Genomic DNA, 23,223 nt, shown 5'->3' with positions numbered 1-23,223 from the left:
CAAAGTAAGTTTTATTATTTTTATAAATCGAAACAGGCGTTTCACTAATAATGGCCGAATCGAACAAAGTCTTTACTCTAACGTATAAAGCTCCAAATAACGACTGACCCTTACAAAACCCTTTTGTAACCCCCCGTGTGCATGTGTGTGCATGTGTGTGCCTGTGTGTGTGTGTGTGTGTGCGTGTGTGTGTGTGTGTGTCCACATTTTTCCCACGTAACTTTCCCATCCACTAATATACCCTAACCCTAAATTGAACCCGGGTCAAACAGATGGTTGACCTCAACCTAACAGATGGCTAACCTCATCCATTCAATCCACATTTTCCCCACGTAGCTTTCCCATCCATCAATACATCATTCCACAAAATCAACCCCAGGTCACACAGATGGTTAACCTCAACCTAACAGATGGCTAACGTCATCCATTCTATATTTTCCCACGATTTACCGCACGTCACTTTCCCATCCATCAATACATCATTCCACAAAGTCGACCCCGGGTCAAACATATGGTTGACCTCATACTAAACCCTTCTTTGTTCCCGCTAAACCCTCCTTTGTTCCCGCTTAACCAATCCCTCTTCCCGTCTTAGGTTCTTCCTGGTTAAACTACACCCTCTTCCTGGTTAAAGCTCCACCCTCGTCCTGGTTAAAGTTCCACCATCTTCCTGGTTAAATTACTCCCTCTTCCGGCCTTAACCCCACCCTCTTCCTGGTTAAAACACTCCATCTTCCGGTCTTAACCCCCCCCCCCCCTCTTCCTGGTTAAATAACTCTCTCTTCCGGTCTTAACCCCACCCTCTTCCTGGTTAAACCACTCCCTCTTATGGTCTTAACCCCACCCATTTCCGGGTTAAGCCCCACCCCTTGACATTTGGCCCCTTGACCCCTTGACATTTGACCCCTTGACCCCCATAAATCATTCACCTTTGACCCACATAAATCGTTTTTGACAAAAGGTGTATGCTTATATTCTCTTCCGTACGGTCAAACAGCTGCTCAACAAAAGTCCAGACCCTCAGAAAGCTCTTTTGGCTGACAGAGCTACACCACTGGCCCACGGGCTGAGCCCAGCGCAGCTGTTGATGGGGAGGAGGATAAGATCAACAGTTCCTACCTCTCCTCAAGCATTGAAACCAACCTGGCCAAACCTCAGAGCTTAAAAGACAAAGAACTAAAAGTGAAGCAGAGAGAGTCATTCAACCTGACCTGAGACACAGGACTAAAGACTTACCAGTTCTGGTTCCAGGACAGAGAGTGTGAATTAAAACAGCGCAGACAACAGCTACTGTCCAGGGACAGGCTTCAACACCAAGGTCGTACAATGTGGAAACAGACCAAGGGAGCTTAAGACGAAACAGAGCTCACTTCACACTGCTCCTGGAGAGAGGTCTATCCTGTCCTGATGAGACAGAGACTGTCCAAAGGCAGACAGATGCAGGTGAAACAGTGACCATGTCGGAAAGAATTTCCCGTCCTCCAGATAGACTGGATTTATGAACATGCTAATTGACCGGAGAGTTTTCCCTGGTCTTGTTTGTTGTTCCTAAAAACATGTGTGTTATGTTGGGTATTAATGTTATTGAATGGGAGTTGAATATGCTCAGTTATTAATACCTGGTGAATAAGATAGAAGTAACTATCATTTTGGAATTATTTCATTTTGAAACAGTTCTATGTTTAAAATAAAGAAAAGAGGTTTACAAGCTAAAAGGGGGTGGGGGGTGTACAGATGTTAAGTACAATATCACATAGCGTCCAGAGGGGGCGCCATTGAGTATATTGTGTGGATTAAGAGGTGGATGAAGGAGAACGAGTAAAGAAAGCTGTGTGAAGTTTACATGAAGTCTCTGGAGTCTGCTTTCACGCATATGAACACTACCACAACTGCCATGGCTGTCTTTTCTTTGTTCTTCTGCTTCATCTCTGTTATGTTTTTGGACTTAACTACTTGCTGTAGTTTTGAAGCAATGCATGATGGGAATCCGGATGTTGTGTGTCAGTGTATTAACGGCCCCGCTGGAATAAACACACGCTGAGAAATAGCTCCGTGCCTGCCTACTTTATGGGCTATAAATAAACCTATGGATAAAGGAGACATATATAACAGTCTCCTTTTCAGGTGAGAGAGGACGCTAATGGCAGTGCCTTTAAGGCACGCCCCAAATATTGTTGTCCGGCTAGAAATCGGGAGAAATTTGGGGGAATGGTTGTGCCGGGAGATTTTCGGGAGAGGCACTGAAATTCGAGGTCTCCCGGAAAATTCGGGAGTGTTGGCAAGTATGTAGAGGACCAGAGCAAGAGGGGACAGAAAAGGTTGGAAAAAGAAAGAGGGGAAATTGTGGGGACAAGACCAAAAAAATATAAAATAAAATAAAAAATTAAAAAATAAATAAAAATACAAATATATATACTATACAAAAATATAAATGCAACACTTTTGTTTTTGCTTTTACTATATACACAAATGACCTATTCCTCTCAAATATTGTTCACCAATCTGTGTAAATCTTTTTTAGAGTGCACTTCTTCTTTGCCAAGATAATCCATCCCTCCTCACAGGTGTGGCATATCAAGATGCTGATCAAACAGCATGATTATTACACAGGTGTGCCTTAGGCTGCCCACAATAAAGGCTGCTCTGAAATGTGCAGTTTTGCTTTATAGAGGGTCTGGGGGAGTCAGAAAAGCAGTCAGTACCTGATGTGACCATCATTTCCCCCATGCAGTGCAACACATCTCCTTCGTATAGAGTTGATGAGGTTGTTGATTGTAGCCTGTGAAATATTGGTCCACTCCTCATCAATGGCTGTGCAAAGTTGCTGGATATTGTCAGGAACTGGAATACGCTTTCGTATACGCCGATCCACAGCATCCCAAACATGCCCAATGGGTGTCAAGTCCGGTGAGTATGCTGGCCATGTAAGAACTGGGATGTTTTTAGCTTCCAGGAATTGTATACAAATCTTTGCAACATGGGGTCGTAATGCTGCAACATGAGGTGATATTCTCAACAATGGGCTCCAGGATCTCATTAAGGTATCTCTGTGCATTCAAAATACCATCAATAAAATGCACTTGCATTCGTTGTCCATAACATAGGCTAGCCCATACCATAATCCCACCCCCACCATGGACCACTTGATTCACAACATTGATACCAGCAAACCGCTCTACCACACGACGCCACGCATGCTGTCTGCCATCTGCCCTGAACAGTGAAAACCGGGATTCATCCGTGAAGAGAACATCTCGTCACGGATCTCTTCAGACGCCATTGAATGAGAGTATTTGCCCAATCGAGTGGGTTACTCAACAACGAACTTCAGTCAGGTCGAGACCCCAATGAGGAGGAGCATGCAGATGAAGTTCCCTGATACGGCTTCTCACAGTTTGTGCAGAAATTATTTGGTTATTCAAACCAATTGTTGCAGCAGCTGTCCAGGTGGCTGGTCTCAGACAATCACGGAGGTGCACCTGTTGGATGTGGAGGTCCTGGGCTGGTCTGGTTACGCGTGGTCTGCAGTTGTAAGGTCGGTTGGATGTAATACCAAATTATCCAAAACACCTTTGGACACATCTTACATTAGAGAAATGAACATTCAATTCGCAGAGAACAGTTCTGGGGGACATTCCCGACTACACGCTCCCTCAAAAAACTTGCGACATCTGTGGCATTGTGCTGTGTGATAAAACTGCACATTTCAGAGTGGCCTGTTATTGTGGGCAGCCTAAGGCACACCTGTGCAATAATCATGCGGTTTAATCAGCATTATGATGTGCCACACCTGTGAGGTAGGATGGATTATCTCGGCAAAGAAGAGAGGCTCACTAACACGGATACCTTGTGTTACCCTGCTTGCACCTACAGCGCAATCACCACCCGTATCATCTGATGGGTGGACAAATGTGTCACGTGTGTGTGTCACCTCATGTATGCAGACAACTGTTAGTGTGTTGGCGGGTCTAGCGGTGCTCATATCGGTGTTGAAGACGATCAGCTGGAAGAGAAGGATCGCCTCAGAGGTCATTGACTTGAGGGTAAAGGTTACACCACGTCACATTTTCAAGAGTGAAACTTATCGATAATTTGATATTCTTATTTTATTCCTCGCTCTTTAAGGTCATTTTGACATTTATTTTGTTTTACGCTGGAGATCTGGCCAATGTTTTCCTCACCGTCTCTGTGGGAACGTCATTCTACTGGCTCATGCTGTGCAAGGTTAGCTCCACTTATGCTTCATCCTTTTGTGATTGAAATGGAAAAAAAAAATTGTGAACTGAAATAAAGAGAAACAACTTGAGCGCTGCAAAGTGTGCTATAAGACACCAGGTGTGTATTGAAAGGACACGCCATCCAAATAGAAGTTTGTTCTGAAAATGTTTGGGTATCAGGCTACCGGCTCAGCTTGCACGATATGTATATACAATATAAAACAATATAATCTATAAATCAGCTAAAATAGGGTAAATTTCCTTAAAAAGTTAGCATAGCATGCTAGAAAACATTAGCAAAGAGTATTTTTGGACTTTGGAGTCATTCGAATCGGTTGACAAATGTGGAAATAGTTCAACTTGGAAAAAATGTACAATATTAATTTTCAATGGGAATGTATTGGAAATTTGGGATAAACAGGATTTTTTGTGGAATATTGGACAAAGCACAATTGCCATAAATAAGCAGAATCGATTTTAAAATGCGGAAGTAGTTAAAAATGTTAATAGAGAAAGTGTAACAGAAAAACTATGAATCCATTGTGTGAAGTGAATTGAAGTGAATTATATTTTATATAGCGCTTTTCTCTAGTGACTCAAAGCACTTTACTTAGTGAAACCCAAATTCTAAGTTACATTTAAACCAGTGTGGGTGGCACTGGGAGCAGGTGGGTAAAGTGTCTTTCCCAAGGACACAACAGCAGTGACTAGGATGGCGGAAGTGGGAATAGAACCTGCAACCCCCAAGTTGCTGGCACGGCCACTCTACCAACCGAGCTATACCGCCCCTGTGTGACTATCAGAGGGAATTTACTCAAGCTGAAGCAGTTAGTATTTTCTGTTACGCACCCCCTTGGAAGAAGAAAACATTTCAATAAAATTAGATCAACTTACAACAAAGACTTAGTTTATAAAAAAGATTTTTATTCCATCCATCCATCCATCCATCCATTTCCTACCACTTGTCCCTTTTGGAGTGGCGGGGGGTGCTGGAGCCTATCTCAGCTGCATTTGTGTGGAAGGCGGGGTACACCTTGGACAAGTCGCCACCTCATTACAGTGCCAACACAGATAGACAGACAACATTCACATTCACATTCACACACTAGGGCCAATTTAGTGTTGCCAATCAACCTATCCCCAGGTGCATGTTTTTGGCGGTGGGAGGAAGCCGGACTACCTGGAGGGAACCCGCGCAGTCATGGGGAGAACATGCAAACTCCACACAGAAAGATCCTGTGATCTACTCAGGACCTTTGTATTGTAAGGCATATGCACTAACCCCTGTGCCACCGTGCATAAAATATTTAATCAACTGCATGGATTTGCCTGAAATAAAAATAACAAATCCTTATTTAACTGATAAAAAATTGTTGACCTACTTGAACTATTTGATACTGAAAAATGTAATTAAAATAAACTCATTAAACAAGTCTCTAGTGATTTCCAGGGCTGTTTGTGAAACTGATGGGAGGGGCTCTTTTCTAATTTTGAACTTTTGTTTTGAATACTCCCAAAATATAAAGTTTTTCGCCATACCTGACACACCTGCCAAATTTGGGGAATTTTCGTGGATGTTAATAGCCTCAAAAAGGCATCTAAACCAGCAGAATATTAATAACAAAAATAATAAACAACTATTTCTTTAGGGCCGTTGCGCTGCTCAGCAAAACACCTGTGAGGCTTGCTCCGCTGCTCAGGCCCTAATGATCAATTTAAATTGATCAGCAACATTAATTCAAGGGCACAATGATTAATAATTTCACCTTCAAAACAGAAATCTATAAAAATAATTTGTGCAAAATTTTTTTAATATAAAAATGAAGTCAGGACTAATGGCTAAAATTAACATGTTTTGTGGAGCAGTTTTTCAAGGCTAGGTTTGAAGCATGATACTGATAAAGCATGTTTCCGGGGGTAACAGGTGCCCCCCCGAGCATCACAGCATGCCTCCTCAGGGGGCCCCGCTCCACTATTTGAGAAGGAATGCCTTAGATGCAGATGAATTCCATCAGAAACCACAACAAAAGAAACAAGTCGCCGGACTGATGGCCAGTGTGTCTGTAAAAGAAGGCCACGTCAATAAAAAGCTCTTTATAATGGGTGACGTCTGCTTTTAGGGTCCCCGACTGGTTCTTATACAGACTGCAGCTCAGAAGTTGATTAGTTACACGTAATACACAATATGGATTTAAAGGCTACAAATTGTTGATATGATGTATACCATAACATGTAATCTAAGTCAGGGCTGGAAATGAAAAATAGGTATATATGTTTATATTGGTTTTATATGGGTTTTATATTCATCTATTTTTTGTTTTTATTCAATCATTGGTGGAGCTAAGGATAATATTTGAATATTGTTTTTAAAATTGTTGTGCAACACTTTGGAAATATTGTTGTTTAAATGTGTTATATAAATAAAGTGGAATGAATTGGATTGGATTTAATATTTCTGTCTATGTGTGTTTAGGCCCAAAAGCGAGTGCCTGTGATGTTTCCGCTTCCAGATCAAGAGGAGCACTTGGTGAAGTACATCATTTGTGCCTTTGCTCTCAAGGTGAGATCAAATAAGATCAAGCAGCAGACCTGTATTAATGTATTAGGCCGGCATAGCTCGGTTGGTAGAGTGGCCGTGCCAGCAACCTAAAGGGTTGCAGGTTCGATTCCCGCTTCCACCATCCTAGTCACTGCCGTTGTGTCCTTGGGCAAGACACTTTACCCACCTGCTCCCAGTGCCACCGACACTGGTTTAAATGTAACTTAGATATTGGATTTCACTATGTAAAGCGCTTTGAGTCACTAGAGAAAAGCGCTATATGAATGTAATTCACTTAATTTCAATGGTTCTATCTAGGATATAAGATCATGAAAATGTTTGGGGTCTTTTTTTGGACCCTTAGCCTATCCTTTTCAGTAGCTTCTGTCACACAAGTATCCTGCAAAACAGGCGCATCAGAGTTGTAAGACAAGACCTCCCATTAAATATGAATATATTAGCAGTAGAGGGCCATTCCACCATGGTGCCATTTGTTTGTCCCATCTTAGGCAACTTTATTTTATTTCTAGTCCTACTAAAAACAACTCAAGTATATAACAGGAGTGAGTTTTAGCATAAAATTAACAAATACAATTATATTTTTATTACTGGCACTTATCAAAGGCGGACACTTTTCCTTACCTCTCCATTATCTTTCCCGCTTGCGTCTTTGTTTTGTCTCGTTTTAACTTTCTTGGAGCCCCATTTTTGCACTGCTCTTTTTTATATCTGAACAATCAAATTCATCAACTGGCCGCTCTTCGAAATTGACAAGCTCTTCCAAATTGACAAGCTCTTCTCGATGAGAAGCCCGAGTTTAGGGGAACCTGCCTGTCCTGACGGAACGTTTGTTGCTGGACACACAATGGACTCTTGGGAGAAGCAGAGTGCCGCTTACCTAGCGACCCTTTCAGTCCAGGACGTTGAAAATATCTACTGATTCAAAATCATGATAACAGGATATCGTCTGATTGGAGTAACCATTGCCCTGGAGTATCGAAAAATTGGAAGATGCTGGCAGCTGTTCATGGTACCCCAAAGCTGCCAAAAATGACTGAAGGATGGGCAGAGCAATGGGCACTCAAACTTTTGTGATTTTGGACTAAATCACAAGCTGGACAACATATTGGATATGCCGTCTGCTCTGCATGGCAAGGTATGATGGATTTTGAGAACCAGAAACAGAATTAGAGTGAAAAGTTCAAGCAACACACTTTGTTTGTTGACTTTTGTTGGACTGACAGGCTATCGCTGACTATTGTGATAACACCATGCGAGAGCACCAAGGTCACGGAACAAAGCCACTTTGCAGGCTTACACACAAACAAAATATATCCATAGAAAATACACGTCATGCACATGCAGATTTTATTGTACCCTACGTTCCGCCCTGACACCTACATTCAAAGAACTCCGGCTTATTAGTGGTTCCCAGAGCCCAAAAAAGTCTGGCTATTGAGCGTTTTCCACTACTCTGGAATGCCCTACTGGTAACAATTAGAGATGCTAACTCAGTAGAATAATTCCAGTCCCATCTTAACTAATTTGTATACTCTAGCCTTTAAATAGGCCCAATTTAGACCAGTTGATCAGCTGTCTCTCTTTTCTGCTCTGCCCCATTCTCCTGCGCGGAGAGATTATCAGGTGGCCAAGGATCAGTTTCGGGCGCTATCTGTTCCAAGTTGGCACCCAGGGTGGACCACTCCTCTGCATCAGTTGGTGACGTCTCTGTGCTGCTGACTCCATGCTGCTGGCCTCACTGTGGACTGGAATCTCACTTTATTAACCCTATCCAATCGACATCCATTGCACCGGTCACATCTGCGGTCCCTTCCAAGATTTCTCACTGTGCCCATTGGGTTGAGCTTTTTTCTTGCGCTGATGTGGGATCAAAGCCGAGGTTGTCGCTGTAGTTTGTGCTGCCCTTTGAAGCATTTGTGATTAAGGGATATTTAAATAAACTGTCAGTGATTGATATAGAGTAAGATACTGTATGTCCTTCCAGGCGGTCCAGTTCCTCCACAAGCTGTCCATCCAGTTATCCGTTGATGTCTTCTTTCTTGACTGGGAGAGACCACGGACCACAGCGAAAAAGACTTTGTCAGGTATTTAAATGCTTAATTGCTGTCTATTTTATATCTACTTACTGTTTTCTGCACCTCTGTCATTAGCCAATGGTGAGCAGAAACATGATATCTCCCCTGTCAGCATCTGGAGGACATACTTTGTGGCCAACGAGTGGAAAGAGATCCAAACCCTCCGGAAGATTTGGCCGACGTTTCAGATCATGGCTGTGCTCTTCTGCCTTGAAGTATGCAATCTAATTTTATTTTATGCAAGCACTACAGCAGGGCTATTCAACAGGGACCTGGGGCAAAATCCAGCCTGGGACTGGGAAAGTACCCCAGTTCAGTTCAAAACTTGTGAGACAAAACACTTTTGCAGTAAACTCTTAAAAACACGAGAATGCTCCTGTTGCAAACATAGAACACAGGGGTCAAAACTGAGGTGTTCCTCAGGACACTCCTCTAAGTCCTCTTCTTTTGGCAGTTACACATATTTTCCCTAGATGTTCCCACAGCTTGTTTACTTCAGATGCAGTCATTAGCTTTAGTTATATGAGTGGTGTGACGTTCCACGTCCCAAGAGCTAGCTTATGTAGCCGAGGATCAGACCGCCGAGTGCCCTGCCTTTGACTTTCGCCCAACTCACATCGCACCAGAAACCTGGGGAGAAGACCCTGCCCCAAGTGGAGGAGTTCAGGTACCTAGGAGTCTTGTTCACGAGTGAGGGAAGAGTGAACCGCGAGATAGACAGGCGGATTGGTGCGGCGTCTTCAGTAACGCGGGCGCTGTATCAAACCGTTGTGGTGAAGAAGGAGCTGAGCCGAAAGGCAAATCTCTCAATTTACCGGTCAATCTACATTCCCATCCTCACCTATGGTCATGAGCTTTGGGTCATGACCGAAAGGACAAGATCACGGGTACAAGCAGCCGAAATGAGTTTCCTCCGCCGGGTGGCGGGGCTCTCCATTAGAGATGGGGTGAGAAGCTCTGCCATCCAGGAGGAGCTCAAGGTAAAGCCGCTGCTCCTCCACATCGAGAGGAGCCAGAAGAGGTGGTTCGGGCATCTGGTCAGGATGCCACCCGAACGCCTCCCTAGGGAGGTGTTTAAGGCACGTCCAACCGTTAGGAGGCCACGGGGAAGAGCCAGGACACGTTGGCAATGTCTCACGGCTGGCCTGGGAACACCTCGGGATCCCCGGGAAGAGCTGGACGAAGTGGCTGGGGAAAAGGAAGTCTGGGCATCTCTGCTTAGGCTGCTGCCCCCGCGACCCAACCTCGGATAAGCGGAAGAAGATGGATGGATGGATATTAGTGGTGTTCCTCAAGGTTTCATGTTAGGTCCTCTTTTTTTCATTTTCTGGGATGTTCAACTGCGAGGTCAGATGGAAAAACTTGTTACGACATTTTTGCGGCAGATTTGTTAAAAAACACTAGAGTGCTGTCATAGAGATCATCTTTGACTAACCTTTTTGCAGAAGGTCCTTCAAAACAGGAGAGTGCTCCTGTAACTCGGACCAGTGTTGATTTTGTTGACGTAAAAAAATATTTGTCTTCGTTATCGTGTTGACTAAAACAATAACAAAATTAATTGACAATTTAGTCAACAAATTGAAATGAAACAAACATATTGACGAGAGACAACGTCCAATTGTATTTAATTTGATCTTTAAATGGGTGGGACAAAATAGCCAATCAGTTACATGTGTGGTAGAGACGGTGGAAAAGCACAATGGGTATTCAATCAGAACTCACGTCTTTGAAGGGGACACTGTTTTGATTTTTCATTCGGAAAAGCAAGAATCAATACTAGACATCAACATTCCTTCTACATCGAGAAGAAAGAGAAGATAAGACATAAGGACACACTTCACCTTTGCCCCGGTAGACAAAAAAACTATTTGTAAACCCTGTGGCTTGATTTTCTTCGGCAAAAATTCAACATACTCGTAGCGCCATCAGCAGACTTAACCATCGCAACAGTAAGAATGCCGAAGCAAATTTTTTCGAAATGACTCGTACTGTACTGAATTACTGTTATTACTAAAGACGGTAACGAGCAGGATCGTTTGATATACCACATGTCCCAAAATAAATATTTACTTACAAAACAAGATATTTTGTAGAAGACCATAATGACGCAACTAATATATATACCTGTACAGTTCTTTAACCGATATTCAGCTGATGTTCTGTTCAGCCATTGTTGCACAACTAAACAACCCAAAATAGCAGATATGTCATTTTTCAAGTTAACCATCAAAGAAAGACAGCTAGTTTTATAACACTGCTTGCTGTATTTACATGGGATAGTGGCCAAGACGCAAATTATTATGCACACTCAGTGTAGTTTTACACACTCCATCCATACATTTTCTACCGCTTGTCCCTTCCGGGGCCACGGAGGATCGCTGCAGCCCATCTCAGCTGCACTAGGGCGAAAGGCGCTGTACACCCTGGACAAGTCACCACCTCGTCGCAGGGCCAACACAGATAGACAGACAACAATCACACTCACATTTACACACTAGGGCCAATTTAGTGTTGCCAATCCACCTATCCCCAGGTGCATGTCTTTGGGGGTGGGAGGAAGCCGGAGTACCCGGAGGGAACCCATGCAGTCACGAGGAGAACATGCAAACTCCACACAGAAAAATCCCGAGCGCAGATGCACTAACCCTGAGGCTGTGAGGCAGATTCCCTAACCCCTCCAACACCGTGCTGCCAGTTGTACACACTATAGAATAAAATTTTGATTTTTTTCGTCGTATGACCATATTCGCGCACACATATTTTCATGCGTTGTACTCCCCCCTACATGATATAATGTCCACATTACATTTCAATCATAGAACAGAAAATAGTTACACTGTTATTAAACGCAATAGGGACGGCGTGGCGCAGTGGAAGAGTGGCCGTGCGTAACCCGAGGGTCCCTGGTTCAATCCCCACCTAGTACCAACCTCGTCACGTCCGTTGTGTCCTGACCAAAACACTTCACCCTTGCTCCTGATGGGTGCTGGTTAGCGCCTTGCATGGCAGCTCCCTCCATCAGTGTGTGAATGTGTGTGTGAATGGGTATATGTGGAAGTAGTGTCAAAGCGCTTTGAGTACCTTGAAGGTAGAAAAGCGCCATACAAGGAAAACCCATTCATCCTTTATTATAGTTAAAACATGAATTTAAGTTATGCAGTCCAAACAGTTCATGTATACAACAACCCTGTATATGTAAATAATGTAACACTTTTATTATATCAGTTCTCATTATATTAGTAATGTTAAGATTTGAGTGTAAAATACATGTTATTAGGGGTGTGGGAAAAATCGATTCGAATTTGAATCGCGATTCTCACGTTGAGCGATTCAGTATCGATTCTCTTTTTTTTTTTTTAAATCGATTTTTTTTTCTTTTTATCAATCTAACAAAACCATACACAGCAATACCATAACAATGCAATCCAATTCCTAAACCAAACCTGACCCTGCAACACTCAGAACTGCAATAAACAGAGCAATTGAGAGGAGACACAAACACGACACAGAACAAACCAACAGTAGTAAAACAAAAATGAATATTATCAACAACAGTATCATTATTAGTTGTAATTTCAGCATAGCAGTGATTAAAAATCCCTCAATGACATTATCATTAGACATTTATAGAAATTAAAAAAAAGAACAATAGTGTCGCAGTGGCTTACACTTGCATCACATCTCATAAGCTTGACAACACACTGTGTCCAATGTTTTCACAAAGATAAAATAAGTCATATTTTTGGTTCGTTTAATAGTTAAAACACATTTACATTATTGCAATCAGTTGATAAAACACTGTCCTTTACTATTATAAAAGCTTTTTAAAAAAAATCTACTACTATGCTAGCATGTCAGCAGACTGGGATAGATCCTGCTGAAATCCTATGTATTGAATGAATAGAGAATCGTTTGGAATCGTAAAAATACCGTTTTTTAATCGAGAATCACGTTGAATCGAAAAAATCGATTTATAATTGAATCGCGACCCCAAGAATCGATATTGAATCGAATTGTGGGACACCCAAAGATTAGCAGCCCTACATGTTATGGTCAATTTTATTTATTTCCTGTTAAATAAATACAATTATTTTATTTTATTTCACGCTCCGCTCAGAGCAAGTGAATACATTGTACCCTGCCATAGCTCTACTCAGCTCGTTTGATTAATAAAATGGCGGACGATCTGCTCCGTTAAATACTACACTCTATTGAATGAATGCATATTCGGAAATGACTGACAAAAAAAAAAAATCTTGAGACTTTAATTAGTCTCTTAGTCTGAATTGATTCTGAATTAGGTAATGCACCATATCCAGATGTCCATCCATCCATCCATCCATTTTCTACCGCTTGTTCCCTTTGTATTGAAATTAATCTGTATATGCTGCGTTGATATGTTACCCATCCATCCATTTTCTACCGCTTATTCCTTTTGGGGTCACGGGGGGTGCTGGTGCCTATCTCAGCTACAATTGGGCGGAAGGCAGGGTACACACTGGTCAAGTCGCCACCTCATCACAGGGCCAACACAGATAGACAGACAACATTCACACTTACATTCACACACTAGGGCCAATTTAGTGTTGCCAAGCAACCTATCCCCAGGTGCATGTCTTTTGCGGTGGGAGGAAGCCGGAGTACCCGGAGAGAACCCACGCAGTCACGGGGAGAACATGCAAACTTCACACAGAAAGATCCCGAGCCCGGGATTGAACCCTGACTACTCAGGACCTTCGTATTGTGAGGCAGACGATTTGTTACATTGTACAATAATTGTTGTAACCTTAATATCAAGACAACTTCAAACTAAATTGGCCGTAGTGTGTGAATGTGAGTGTGAATGTTGTCTGTCTATCTGTGTTGGCCATGTGATGAGGTGGCGACTTGTCCAGGGTGTACGCCGCCTTCCGACCGAATGCAGCTGAGATAGGTTCCGGCACCATCCGCGATCCCAAAAGGGACAAGCGGTAAAAAATGGTTTGATGGAGGGACTAAAATATGACTAAAACTAAAATATATTTTTGTCAAAAGACAAAGACTAATATGAAATGTGGCCCCCAAAACAGTTAGGTTGACTATCACTGCTATACAGTATGTCTGCTTGACGCATGTATCCCCTTTTATAACATCACTCAGGGGTTGGGTTTCTCTGAATACACGTTAAAGGACCGCACAACTTCATACAGCCAGATCTTGCGTTATGGCCTTGCAACAACACTCTGGCTTTGCATTGGATTTCTGCAGGTGACCATTCCATTCAATAAAAGTCACATTCAGTGTGTTTGTTGTGATGACATTGTAAATATACTCCTTCATCCATACAGATCATTTTGTCGGTCTTCTACGAGATTTGTGTGGACGATAAAATCCGCCAGTTTGTAGATCTCTGCTCCATCAGCAATGTGAGTTACAATGTGTGTCAAACTCTTCAACTCTTGACTGCTATGCAAATTTTTCTAGAAAGTAGGAGTGGGCGATACAACAATTTTGGGAATCGATCCAAAGTCAAGTCAATAAAGGGCCAGGTATCACTGATACTGATACCTAAACTACATTTTCCAAGATCAGAATGACTTTTTTCTTTTTTTATATCATGTAATAAGAATAAAGCACAGGAATTTTTTTGGGGCAAACAAAATTATTTCTATTACCGAACGTATTTGTGAAAAGTACAAAAAACATATCTCTGGAAAAATTTAGAAAAAACATTAAATGGCTTGAATCAATACTGATATTACTATTTGGATCAATGCGATCTATATTTTGATTGATCCGCCCAGCCCAAAGTAGTGTGTTCAGCAGGCTTGTCCCTCCCTAAACACAGATCACAGGGCCTCGCGATCAGTGGTGGGCCCTGTTTTGTGAAAAATGTCAACTTCAGAATGACAGAACGCTTCATATTTAACTTTACCGCAAACATATTCCTAGACGCTTCCTGCTACATCACTGATTAAAATATGATGACATACTTCCCTAACACCATCATAATGGCTACGTGGCAAACATTGTACAGTGCTCAACTCATAAAACAATGGTACTGGGATATATTCTCTGCGAAATAGGGCCAGGAGTATTGTATTTTAATGATTATAAAATGATTTTCCACTAAAGAAAATCATTATTGAACAATTTATTTTACATTGATTTTGTTAGGATACAAAATATGCAACACATTAAAAAGGATAAAGATTGTTTCACATAAAAACAAAAGTATAAAATTTAAATCTGCTTAGGTTCTAAATTTAGCTTGGTGTTTTGTCTGCTGCAGACTTTCCATTTTCTCTGGGAAGCTCTCGTATTTTGCCCTGCTTTCTTGGCACCATCCTGTTTTAATAATTGCCTGTATTTTTCCCGTAATTGTCCTGTGTTTTTCCCATATTAAACTTTCATAGGAAAAAATGATTATCGTAATAGCTTAGCCTGAAGCACACTCTGACAAGATTGGTGTAACCCAGTCTGTAGCCAGTCAAGCTTTCAAAATAAAAGCATACAGTTTAAAAGAATACGGTTGTACCAGACTAGGCATTCTGAATCTATTTTGGAACGTCTTATTTTTCCTTGTTTCCCTCATTGTCCAGGTAAACTCCCCAATTTCCACATATAAGTATTGACAGGTTTGCTCTTGTGCAGATTTCAGTACTGCTGTTATCTCACCGTTGTTTTGGTTACTACATCCATGGACGTTCAGTGCATGGCCACGCTGATACAAACATGGAGGAAATGAACAACAACCTGAGGAGAGAAGCGGTTTGTATAAATATCAACACTTGCTTTTCATTTTGCCACGCTCACAAATCGGCACTTAATTCATTACATTTTAAAAGTAAATTAAAGTACCAATGATTGTCACACACACACGCTAGTTGTGGTGAAATTTGTCCTCTGCATTGACCCATCCCCTTGTTCATCCTCTGGGGGGTGAGGGGAACAGTGAGCAGCAGCGCCGGCCGGTACGTTCCTTCGACGCATTGTAAGTTAAATGTTAATTACATTTTAGTGTCAGAATGTGCAGCCGCAGTATTCATGGATTTAACAAAAGCATTTGACACAATTAATCATGATATTTTAATAGAAAAACTAGAACGATATGGCATCAGAGGTTTAGTATTGAACTGGGTAAGAAGCTATTTAACCAACAGGAAGCAATATGTGAAGATGGGTGAAAATATGTCAACACGGTTGGATATATCTTGTGGTGTACCCCAGGGATCAATACTGGGACCAAGATTGTTTAATCTTTGTACAAACGACATTCGTAAAGTTACAAAGGACTTGAAGTTAGTTTTATTTGCAGACGACACAACTGCTTTCTGTTCAGGAGAGAACACACAGAAGATAATACAAATAATAACAGAAGAAATGAACAAATTAAAAAAATGGTTTGATAAAAACAGACTATCTTTGAATCTCAGTAAAACTAAAATAATGCTATTTGGTAACAGTAGAAAAGAGCATCAGACACAAATACAAATAGACGGAGTAGATATTGAAAGGGTAAAAGAATCCAGATTTTTGGGAGTATTAATAGATGATGAAATGAACTGGAAACCTCAAATACAAAACATACAACATAAGGTGGCAAAAAACATTTCAATAATGAATAAAGCAAAATACGTCCGGGGCCAAAAATCACTTTATATTCTATACCGCTCGCTAGTGTTACCATATCTGAGTTATTGTGCAGAAATATGGCGAAACAACTACAAATGTGCACTACATTCGTTAACTGTGTTACAAAAAAGATCAATTAGAATAATACATAACGTTGGATATAGAGAATATACAAACCCTTTATCTATTGAGTCAAAAATATTAAAGTTCGGTGATTTGGTAAAATTGCAAACAGCTAAATTGATGTACAAAGCAAATTATAACCTGCTACCAAAGAATGTATGACAATTCTTCTCAACTAAAGAGGAGAAATATAACCTTAGAGGAAAATCTAATTTAAAACATTTGTATGCACGTACAACACTTAAAACCTTTAGCATATCAGTATGTGGAATTCAAATTATGGAATGGATTAAGTAAAGAAGTTAAACATTGTACTGATATGATCCACTTTAAGAGGATGTTCAAATTAATAGTGCTTACAAAGTACAAAGAAGAAGAATTATGAGAACACTTTCAACCTTATTGAAAGTAAGATATTCTTCATCTCAGTATGTTAATAATGACTGAATTAATTAAGTGCATATTATAAAACTGTTGTGTTACTCATCCACGGGTGTCATTTTGCTATTTTGCTATTTGGCTGTAAAGAAGGTCAGTGAATGAATGTATATATTTGTGGGCGCTCTGACGTGGGAAAGGGGTAGGATTAAATAAGCTTTGCTTCTTCCTCCTCCTTTTCGGACATGATGTATTGTGTATTGTGAAATGATGAAATTGCCTGATGTATAATGTTATAGGTGTGTCACGTTCGAAATAAACTAAGAAAAGAAAGAAAGAAAGAAGTCCTACCTCAATCTAATCACATGAAGGACATATCCTGTAAATACAGTAATAATCAATCAATCAATGTTTATTTATATAGCCCTAAATCACAAGTGCCTCAAAGGGCTGCACAAGCCACAATGACATCCACAATACAGAGCCCACATAAGGACAAGGAAAAACTCACCCCAGTGGGACGTCGATGCCAATGACTATGAGAAACCTTGGAGAGGACCGCATTTGTGCCCCCTCACTCACCCATACTATAATGAAAACAGTAATACAAAAAGAATAAATCCTTACTTTTATGCCTAGTTGCTTTATCATCCACACCGGCAGTGTCATATTCCATCTTTAAGTATACCGGTATGCAAATTAGCCCATAAATTAGCACACATCTTTAGGGAAGAGCTTATGTGTAAAATTTTAGTATGTTTAAAAGACGGGGAAACGTTGCACAGATGATAGCAGTGTAAATAAACATGCAAAGCACTACAGAATTTACCTGAAAACAGAAAAGGGTTCTAATGAAAATAATCTCTTTCAGATTTTTAGTAATGTGAGGGTTGTGGAACGGATTGGATTCAATCAATCAATGTTTATTTATATAGCCCTAAATCACTAGTGCCTCAAAGGGCTGCACAAACCACAAAGACATCCTCGGTAGGGCCCACATAAGGGCAAGGAAAAACTCACCCCAGTGGGACGTCGACCATGATGACTATGAGAAACCTTGGAGAGGACCACATATGTGGGCAAATTCCCCCCCCCCCCAAGCGGATCTAACATGATATTGTGAAAGTCCAAGCCATAGTGGATCTAACGTAACCATGAGAATCAAGTCCAAAGTGGATCCAATATAGTAGCGAGAGTCCCATCCAAAGTGGAGCCAGCAAGGAACCATCCCAAGCGGAGGCGGATCAGCAACGCGGAGATGTCCCCAACCGATGCATAGGCGAGCGGTTCATCTTGAGTCCCGACTCTGGACAAGCGGTCCATCCTGGGTCCCGATTTTGGACAGCCAAAATTGCATAATAAGCGTTGATAAGGGTCATCACCAATTGCACGCTGTGGTCTTACCAGAATCACACCTGTCCAAAACCTGACATCATCCATCCATTTTTTACAGCGTGTCCCTTTTAGGGTCACGGAGTGCGCTGGAGCTTATCCCAGCTGCACTCGGGCGGAAGGCGGGGCTACACCACAAATCGCCAGCTCATCACAGACCTGCTATACTAACAAGTTAAATGTCTTATATTATAATCAAATGACAGCAGTCAATTCCATGAGATTATTTTCTAATACAAGTGATTTGGATTCTGGTATTGTATGTCCGGATAAGGGTCCTTTCAGTGAATAGAATTTGTACCCCTTTCAGAGATCACATTTAGTTCTTTTGAAACATTCAAATGTTGCACAATGAAATGTAAGCATAGGATAAAGCACGGGTCAGGAACTTTTTTGGCTGAGAGCCATGAAAGCCAAATATTTTAAAATGTATTTCCGTGAGAGCCGTATAATATTTTTAACACTGAATACAACTGTCAGGTTCAAACACTGATGACATCAATTAAACAGACAGGAAGCAAGGAATTAAACAGAGACTGGATTAAATTTAGCTCAATGAGGAGAAACGCATAGACCTGTACACTTGTACAGTGCCGCCCTATGCTCTGACAAGGGAATTCTATGCCTCCTCTTTTATTTGGACTTTCCCTGATTACAACAACTAATTGGGTGCATCTCTTATTCTTTTTAATAACATTGTTATTCTGAACGCAACCAATAATAAAAAAAATACTTTTGACCATTAATGTGACTTCTTGAACAGGCGCGATAGAAACAGATGGATGGATTAAAATGCATGAGAATGTTTTATATTTTGAACGTTATTTTTAACACTGTGATTACCAGCGGAATTATTAATTACTTATCGTGTTAAGCAACATCAGCTAAGATTTATCTAAGAGCCAGATGCGGTCATCAAAAGAGCCACATCTAGCCCGAGAGCCATAAGTACCCTACCCCTGGGATAAAGGGTAGATTCTTGTAACTTACTGACGGTAAAATATGTATGTTCTATTTCAAAGGAGACAAGGTGTGGTCAAAGAGGTCTTCTACCCAACACAGACATCCAGACGTTTCAGGTGGCCCTTTCCACACAGCTGCGATCCCATTATGACAGGATACAGGAGTCCTTCATTACGGTTTGTACTCATTTCTGCCACTTTTATAAAATGTAAAATGGTACAGTAAACCTCTCCTCAGAACACAATACTGTCGGGCCTCCACTACTCCCAAAAACACTGTTTCTCTAAAGTATTATTTAGATTTTTTCTAACCCCTTTTTTGTAAGATCTATTCTGGAGAGGCTGGTGCACCGGCTATCCAGGAGTAGCAGTGTAGTTTTCGACCTGGTCATAGAACTTTTGAACAACTATACATTTGGCACGGTACTTGAGTGCATGAGAGTTTGCCCTACTAGTCCACATGTGTGTTGTAGACTTGAGAATAGGACCCTGTAGTTCCAGGAATCATGTGAAGGGTACAGGGATGTATATTGGATTGACTGATTTTGGCTATTTGCTTTCAGAATGGCAATTGCCAGAGATTGACAGCAAGTCAAGCTTGTTTCCGATTCTGTTAATGTCTTTGATGAGCAAAATGTCTAGACACATCCAGGGCATCAAGGGACCTGGTTCGATGGCCGCAGTATTGCGTCCCTGATATTTTTATCCGGACGATGCGGTTCTGCTGGCCTCATCGAGCTGTGAACCAAAGCACTCGCTAGATTGGTTCGCCGAAGACTCTTAAGCTGCTTCTAGGATTCAACAAACGTTATTGTTGAACCAGTGCATTCTCATGTGTCTCTGTCTTTCTGAGCCCCTTTTTAAGCAGTATATTTGAATGGAACTTGTTAGATTACGGTGGTAACCCACAAGTTCTTCCCAGAACTTGCAAATCAGGTACAGCCCTCCGTTCGAAGGGTCCCGTCCTCTTGGCGCGGTCGGTCTTACCAAGCTGCTCCATCGACGAGGCTCTATTCAACTGGATGGCGAGGCAATTCACCTAGTTCTAACTACTCTTTGGTTCAACATCTGTCCCGCTTCCTTTTAGTGGTCGACTCGGCTGAGAAGCCTATTTCGCAAGGCCGAGTTAAAATCCCTCAAACCAGCTGTTTTAGATAGCTTGCCTCTAATGAATCTTGGCTCTTGTTACTGACTAGGTTACATTTTAGGGCTGGGAATGGAATGGAAAGACCCATGCCAACGTGTCCTGGGTCTTTCCCGTGGCCTCCTACCTCCTCCTGCCTTAAACACCTCCCTAGGGAGGTGTTCGGGTGGCATCCTGACCAGATGCCCGAACCACCTCATCGGGCTCCTCTCAATGTGTAAGAGCAGCGGCTTTACTTTGAGCTCCTCCCGGATGACAGAGCTTCTCACCCTATCTGTAAGGGAGAGCCCCGCCACCTGGCGGAGGAAACTCATTTTGGCCGCCTGTACCCGTGATCTTGTCCTTTCTGTAATAACCCAAAGCTCATGACCATAGGTGAAAATTGGAACATAGATCGACCGGTAAATTGAGAGCTTTGCCTTCCGGCTCAGCTCCTTCTTCACCACAACGGATCGATACAGCTTCCGTGCCTGTCGACCTCACGATCCACTCCTCCCTCACTCATGAACAAGACTCCGAGGTACTTGAACCCCTCCACTTGGGGCAAGATCTCCTCCCCAACCCAGAGATAGCACTCCACCCTTTTCCAGGCGAGAACAATGGACTCAGACTTGGAGGTGATGATTCTCATCTCAGTCACTTCACACTCGGCTGCGAACCGATCCAGTGAGTGAATGAATGTTTATAAAATTTTTACATATGCATAAAAATGTGTTATCTTTTGGATTATTTTCTTAATGAAGTAACGTTTATGACAACCTGTTTTCAAAACACAATATAGAATGGCAGATATAACAGGATAATGCATACATTCATCATTTGTTTCCAAAACGGTTACAAAAAAGTGGGACTCCAAAAATTTACTGTGCGACCCAATTTTTATGACTTGATGGGGTCCTTGGGACCCCATTTTGAAAATTCCTAGCGCCAACACAGGTTTGGACCTAATGATGCTGTAAATGAGGCAGAAAATAGGTGACAGCCACTATACACACACAAAAATTACTAGAAATAGGGCAGTCTGCACCACTTTTGCAATTGTTATTACTTGTTCACTCAGTCTTAATAGATCACCCACAACACGCCCACAAAGAGTACTAGCAAATTTAAAATTTGTACACGCTATTTACCACTTGATATTTGGATCTTAATAGATCAAGCCTGGGCTTCACGTTGACACGGGGGTTAGTGCGTCTGCCTCACAATATGAAGGTCCTGAGTAGTCAGGGTTCAATCCTGGGCTCAGGAGCTTTCTGTGTGGAGTTTGCCTGTCCTTGTGAATGCGTGGGTTCCCCCTGGGTACTCCGGCTTCCTCCCACATCCAAAGATATGCACCTGGAGGTAGGTTGAATGGCAACACTAAATTGGCCCTAGTGTGTGAATGTGAGTGTGAATGTTGTCTGTCTATCTGTGTTGGCCATGTGATGAGGTGGCGACTTGTCCAGGGTGTACCCCGCCCTGCGCCCGATTGTAGCTGAGCTAGGCACCAGCGCCCCCCGCGACTCCAAAGGGAATAAGCGGTAGAAAAATGGATGGATGGATAGATCAAGCCCTATGTCTCCAAGATGGCCTGGGAATGCCTCATAATCCCCTGGAAACATCTGGACGAAATACCTGGGGAGTCGGAAGACTGACTGGGTTTCTCTGCTTAGGTTGCTGGCTAAATTAATTTTTAAAAATCTGTCTGCCAGTGTCTTAATCAAGCTACTATGCCTCCTCACACTTTGAAAACCATTTTTATGAATGCAATTGTTTAAATTTGAATGCTTCGCTTTCTCTTTCAGCGGTACAGACCATCACGACTAATGGACCCGAACTCTGCCAATCAGCCAGATCAAAACATCCGGGCTTACCATGCCATGAACCACTTCCTTGGATCCGTTATAGATCATGTTAGTTTCACACTGACTTAGTTAGTTATTGGTCAAGTTCCATGCCTAATTTCCTCTTATGCAGGCCCATCCTGACGTGGACTACTATGTGAGGGACAAACTGACCTTAGAGAGGATCATGGGCATGGAGTTTCTTGAACCAAAGGACAAGAGCATCTTTTATAATGGTATTTGTGGTGTTATGTACATTTGTTTGTTGGTGCATGTTGTAAAGTATGTTTGTCACCACAGATGAAGCCCACACCTTCAGTAATGTGCTCTTCTACGGACATGAGGGCACCCTGCTGATTTTTGACACGTTGTTCTTTTGCATCATTGATCTTGCATCTCAGAACTTTGTACTTGCAGCCGTGCTGACGTACATGGAGCAAGTGGTTAGTATTTAGTGTACTGTATATACTTTTTCCAAGACGGACATGATGGTGTATTGAAATTAATCAACCTCCCTACAGATCTTTAAAAAGATCCGAGTTGGTCTCGGGAAGAAGAACCTGGTCTTCAAAAGTCAAGTGGATGAGAGGTTTTTTACATAATTAATAGGGTAATAACTCATAACTATAAAAGGTCAGTGTTTTTCATATTTGTGCTGCTTCCCTTTTTAGACAGTACAGCTTGGATTTCAATTTGTTTACTGTAATGTTATGTGTAAAACATGACTATATTGATTAAAATGTGTATATTCAGTGTTGTACATTGTGTATAATGTATTTTTTTTTATTTTTTTTTTGGGCAAGTTCGGAAACGGGGGAATATCATAGAGACTCTAGATTTAAAAGAATTAGGCACAAATTGTCATACTTTTTTAAAATTGCAGTCTGCCAGATATTTTACTAATACCGAAACTCTAATGATTAAAAAAATATCCA

General features: G+C 41.7%; 1 protein-coding gene across 1 annotated transcript; it reads left to right on the top strand.

The window, feature by feature from the left end:
* Window positions 1-1,987: 1,987 nt before the first annotated feature.
* Window positions 1,988-23,015, top strand: LOC133561412 (meckelin-like). The gene is made up of 14 exons (XM_061914711.1): window positions 1,988-2,124; window positions 3,945-4,043; window positions 4,126-4,224; window positions 6,691-6,777; window positions 8,762-8,861; window positions 8,928-9,067; window positions 13,992-14,099; window positions 14,180-14,257; window positions 15,486-15,602; window positions 19,382-19,498; window positions 22,250-22,357; window positions 22,422-22,524; window positions 22,589-22,731; window positions 22,810-23,015. Exons 3-14 carry the CDS (start codon window positions 4,213-4,215, stop codon window positions 22,888-22,890), a joined length of 1,194 nt encoding a protein of 397 aa, XP_061770695.1. The 5' UTR covers window positions 1,988-2,124; window positions 3,945-4,043; window positions 4,126-4,212; the 3' UTR covers window positions 22,891-23,015.
* Window positions 23,016-23,223: the final 208 nt, after the last annotated feature.

This window comes from Nerophis ophidion, linkage group LG11 (assembly GCF_033978795.1).
Source record: "Nerophis ophidion isolate RoL-2023_Sa linkage group LG11, RoL_Noph_v1.0, whole genome shotgun sequence".
NCBI lineage: Eukaryota > Metazoa > Chordata > Actinopteri > Syngnathiformes > Syngnathidae > Nerophis > Nerophis ophidion.
Note: the sequence above shows the minus strand (reverse complement) of the source record. Positions and strands in the feature narration are given on the sequence as shown.

Coding starts and splice junctions, on each gene's coding strand:
- LOC133561412 (XM_061914711.1), top strand. Junction 14,100..14,179: donor TTTGCATTGGATTTCTGCAG/GTGACCATTCCA, acceptor TCATCCATACAG/ATCATTTTGTCGGTCTTCTA. Junction 22,525..22,588: donor CAAGAGCATCTTTTATAATG/GTATTTGTGGTG, acceptor TTGTCACCACAG/ATGAAGCCCACACCTTCAGT.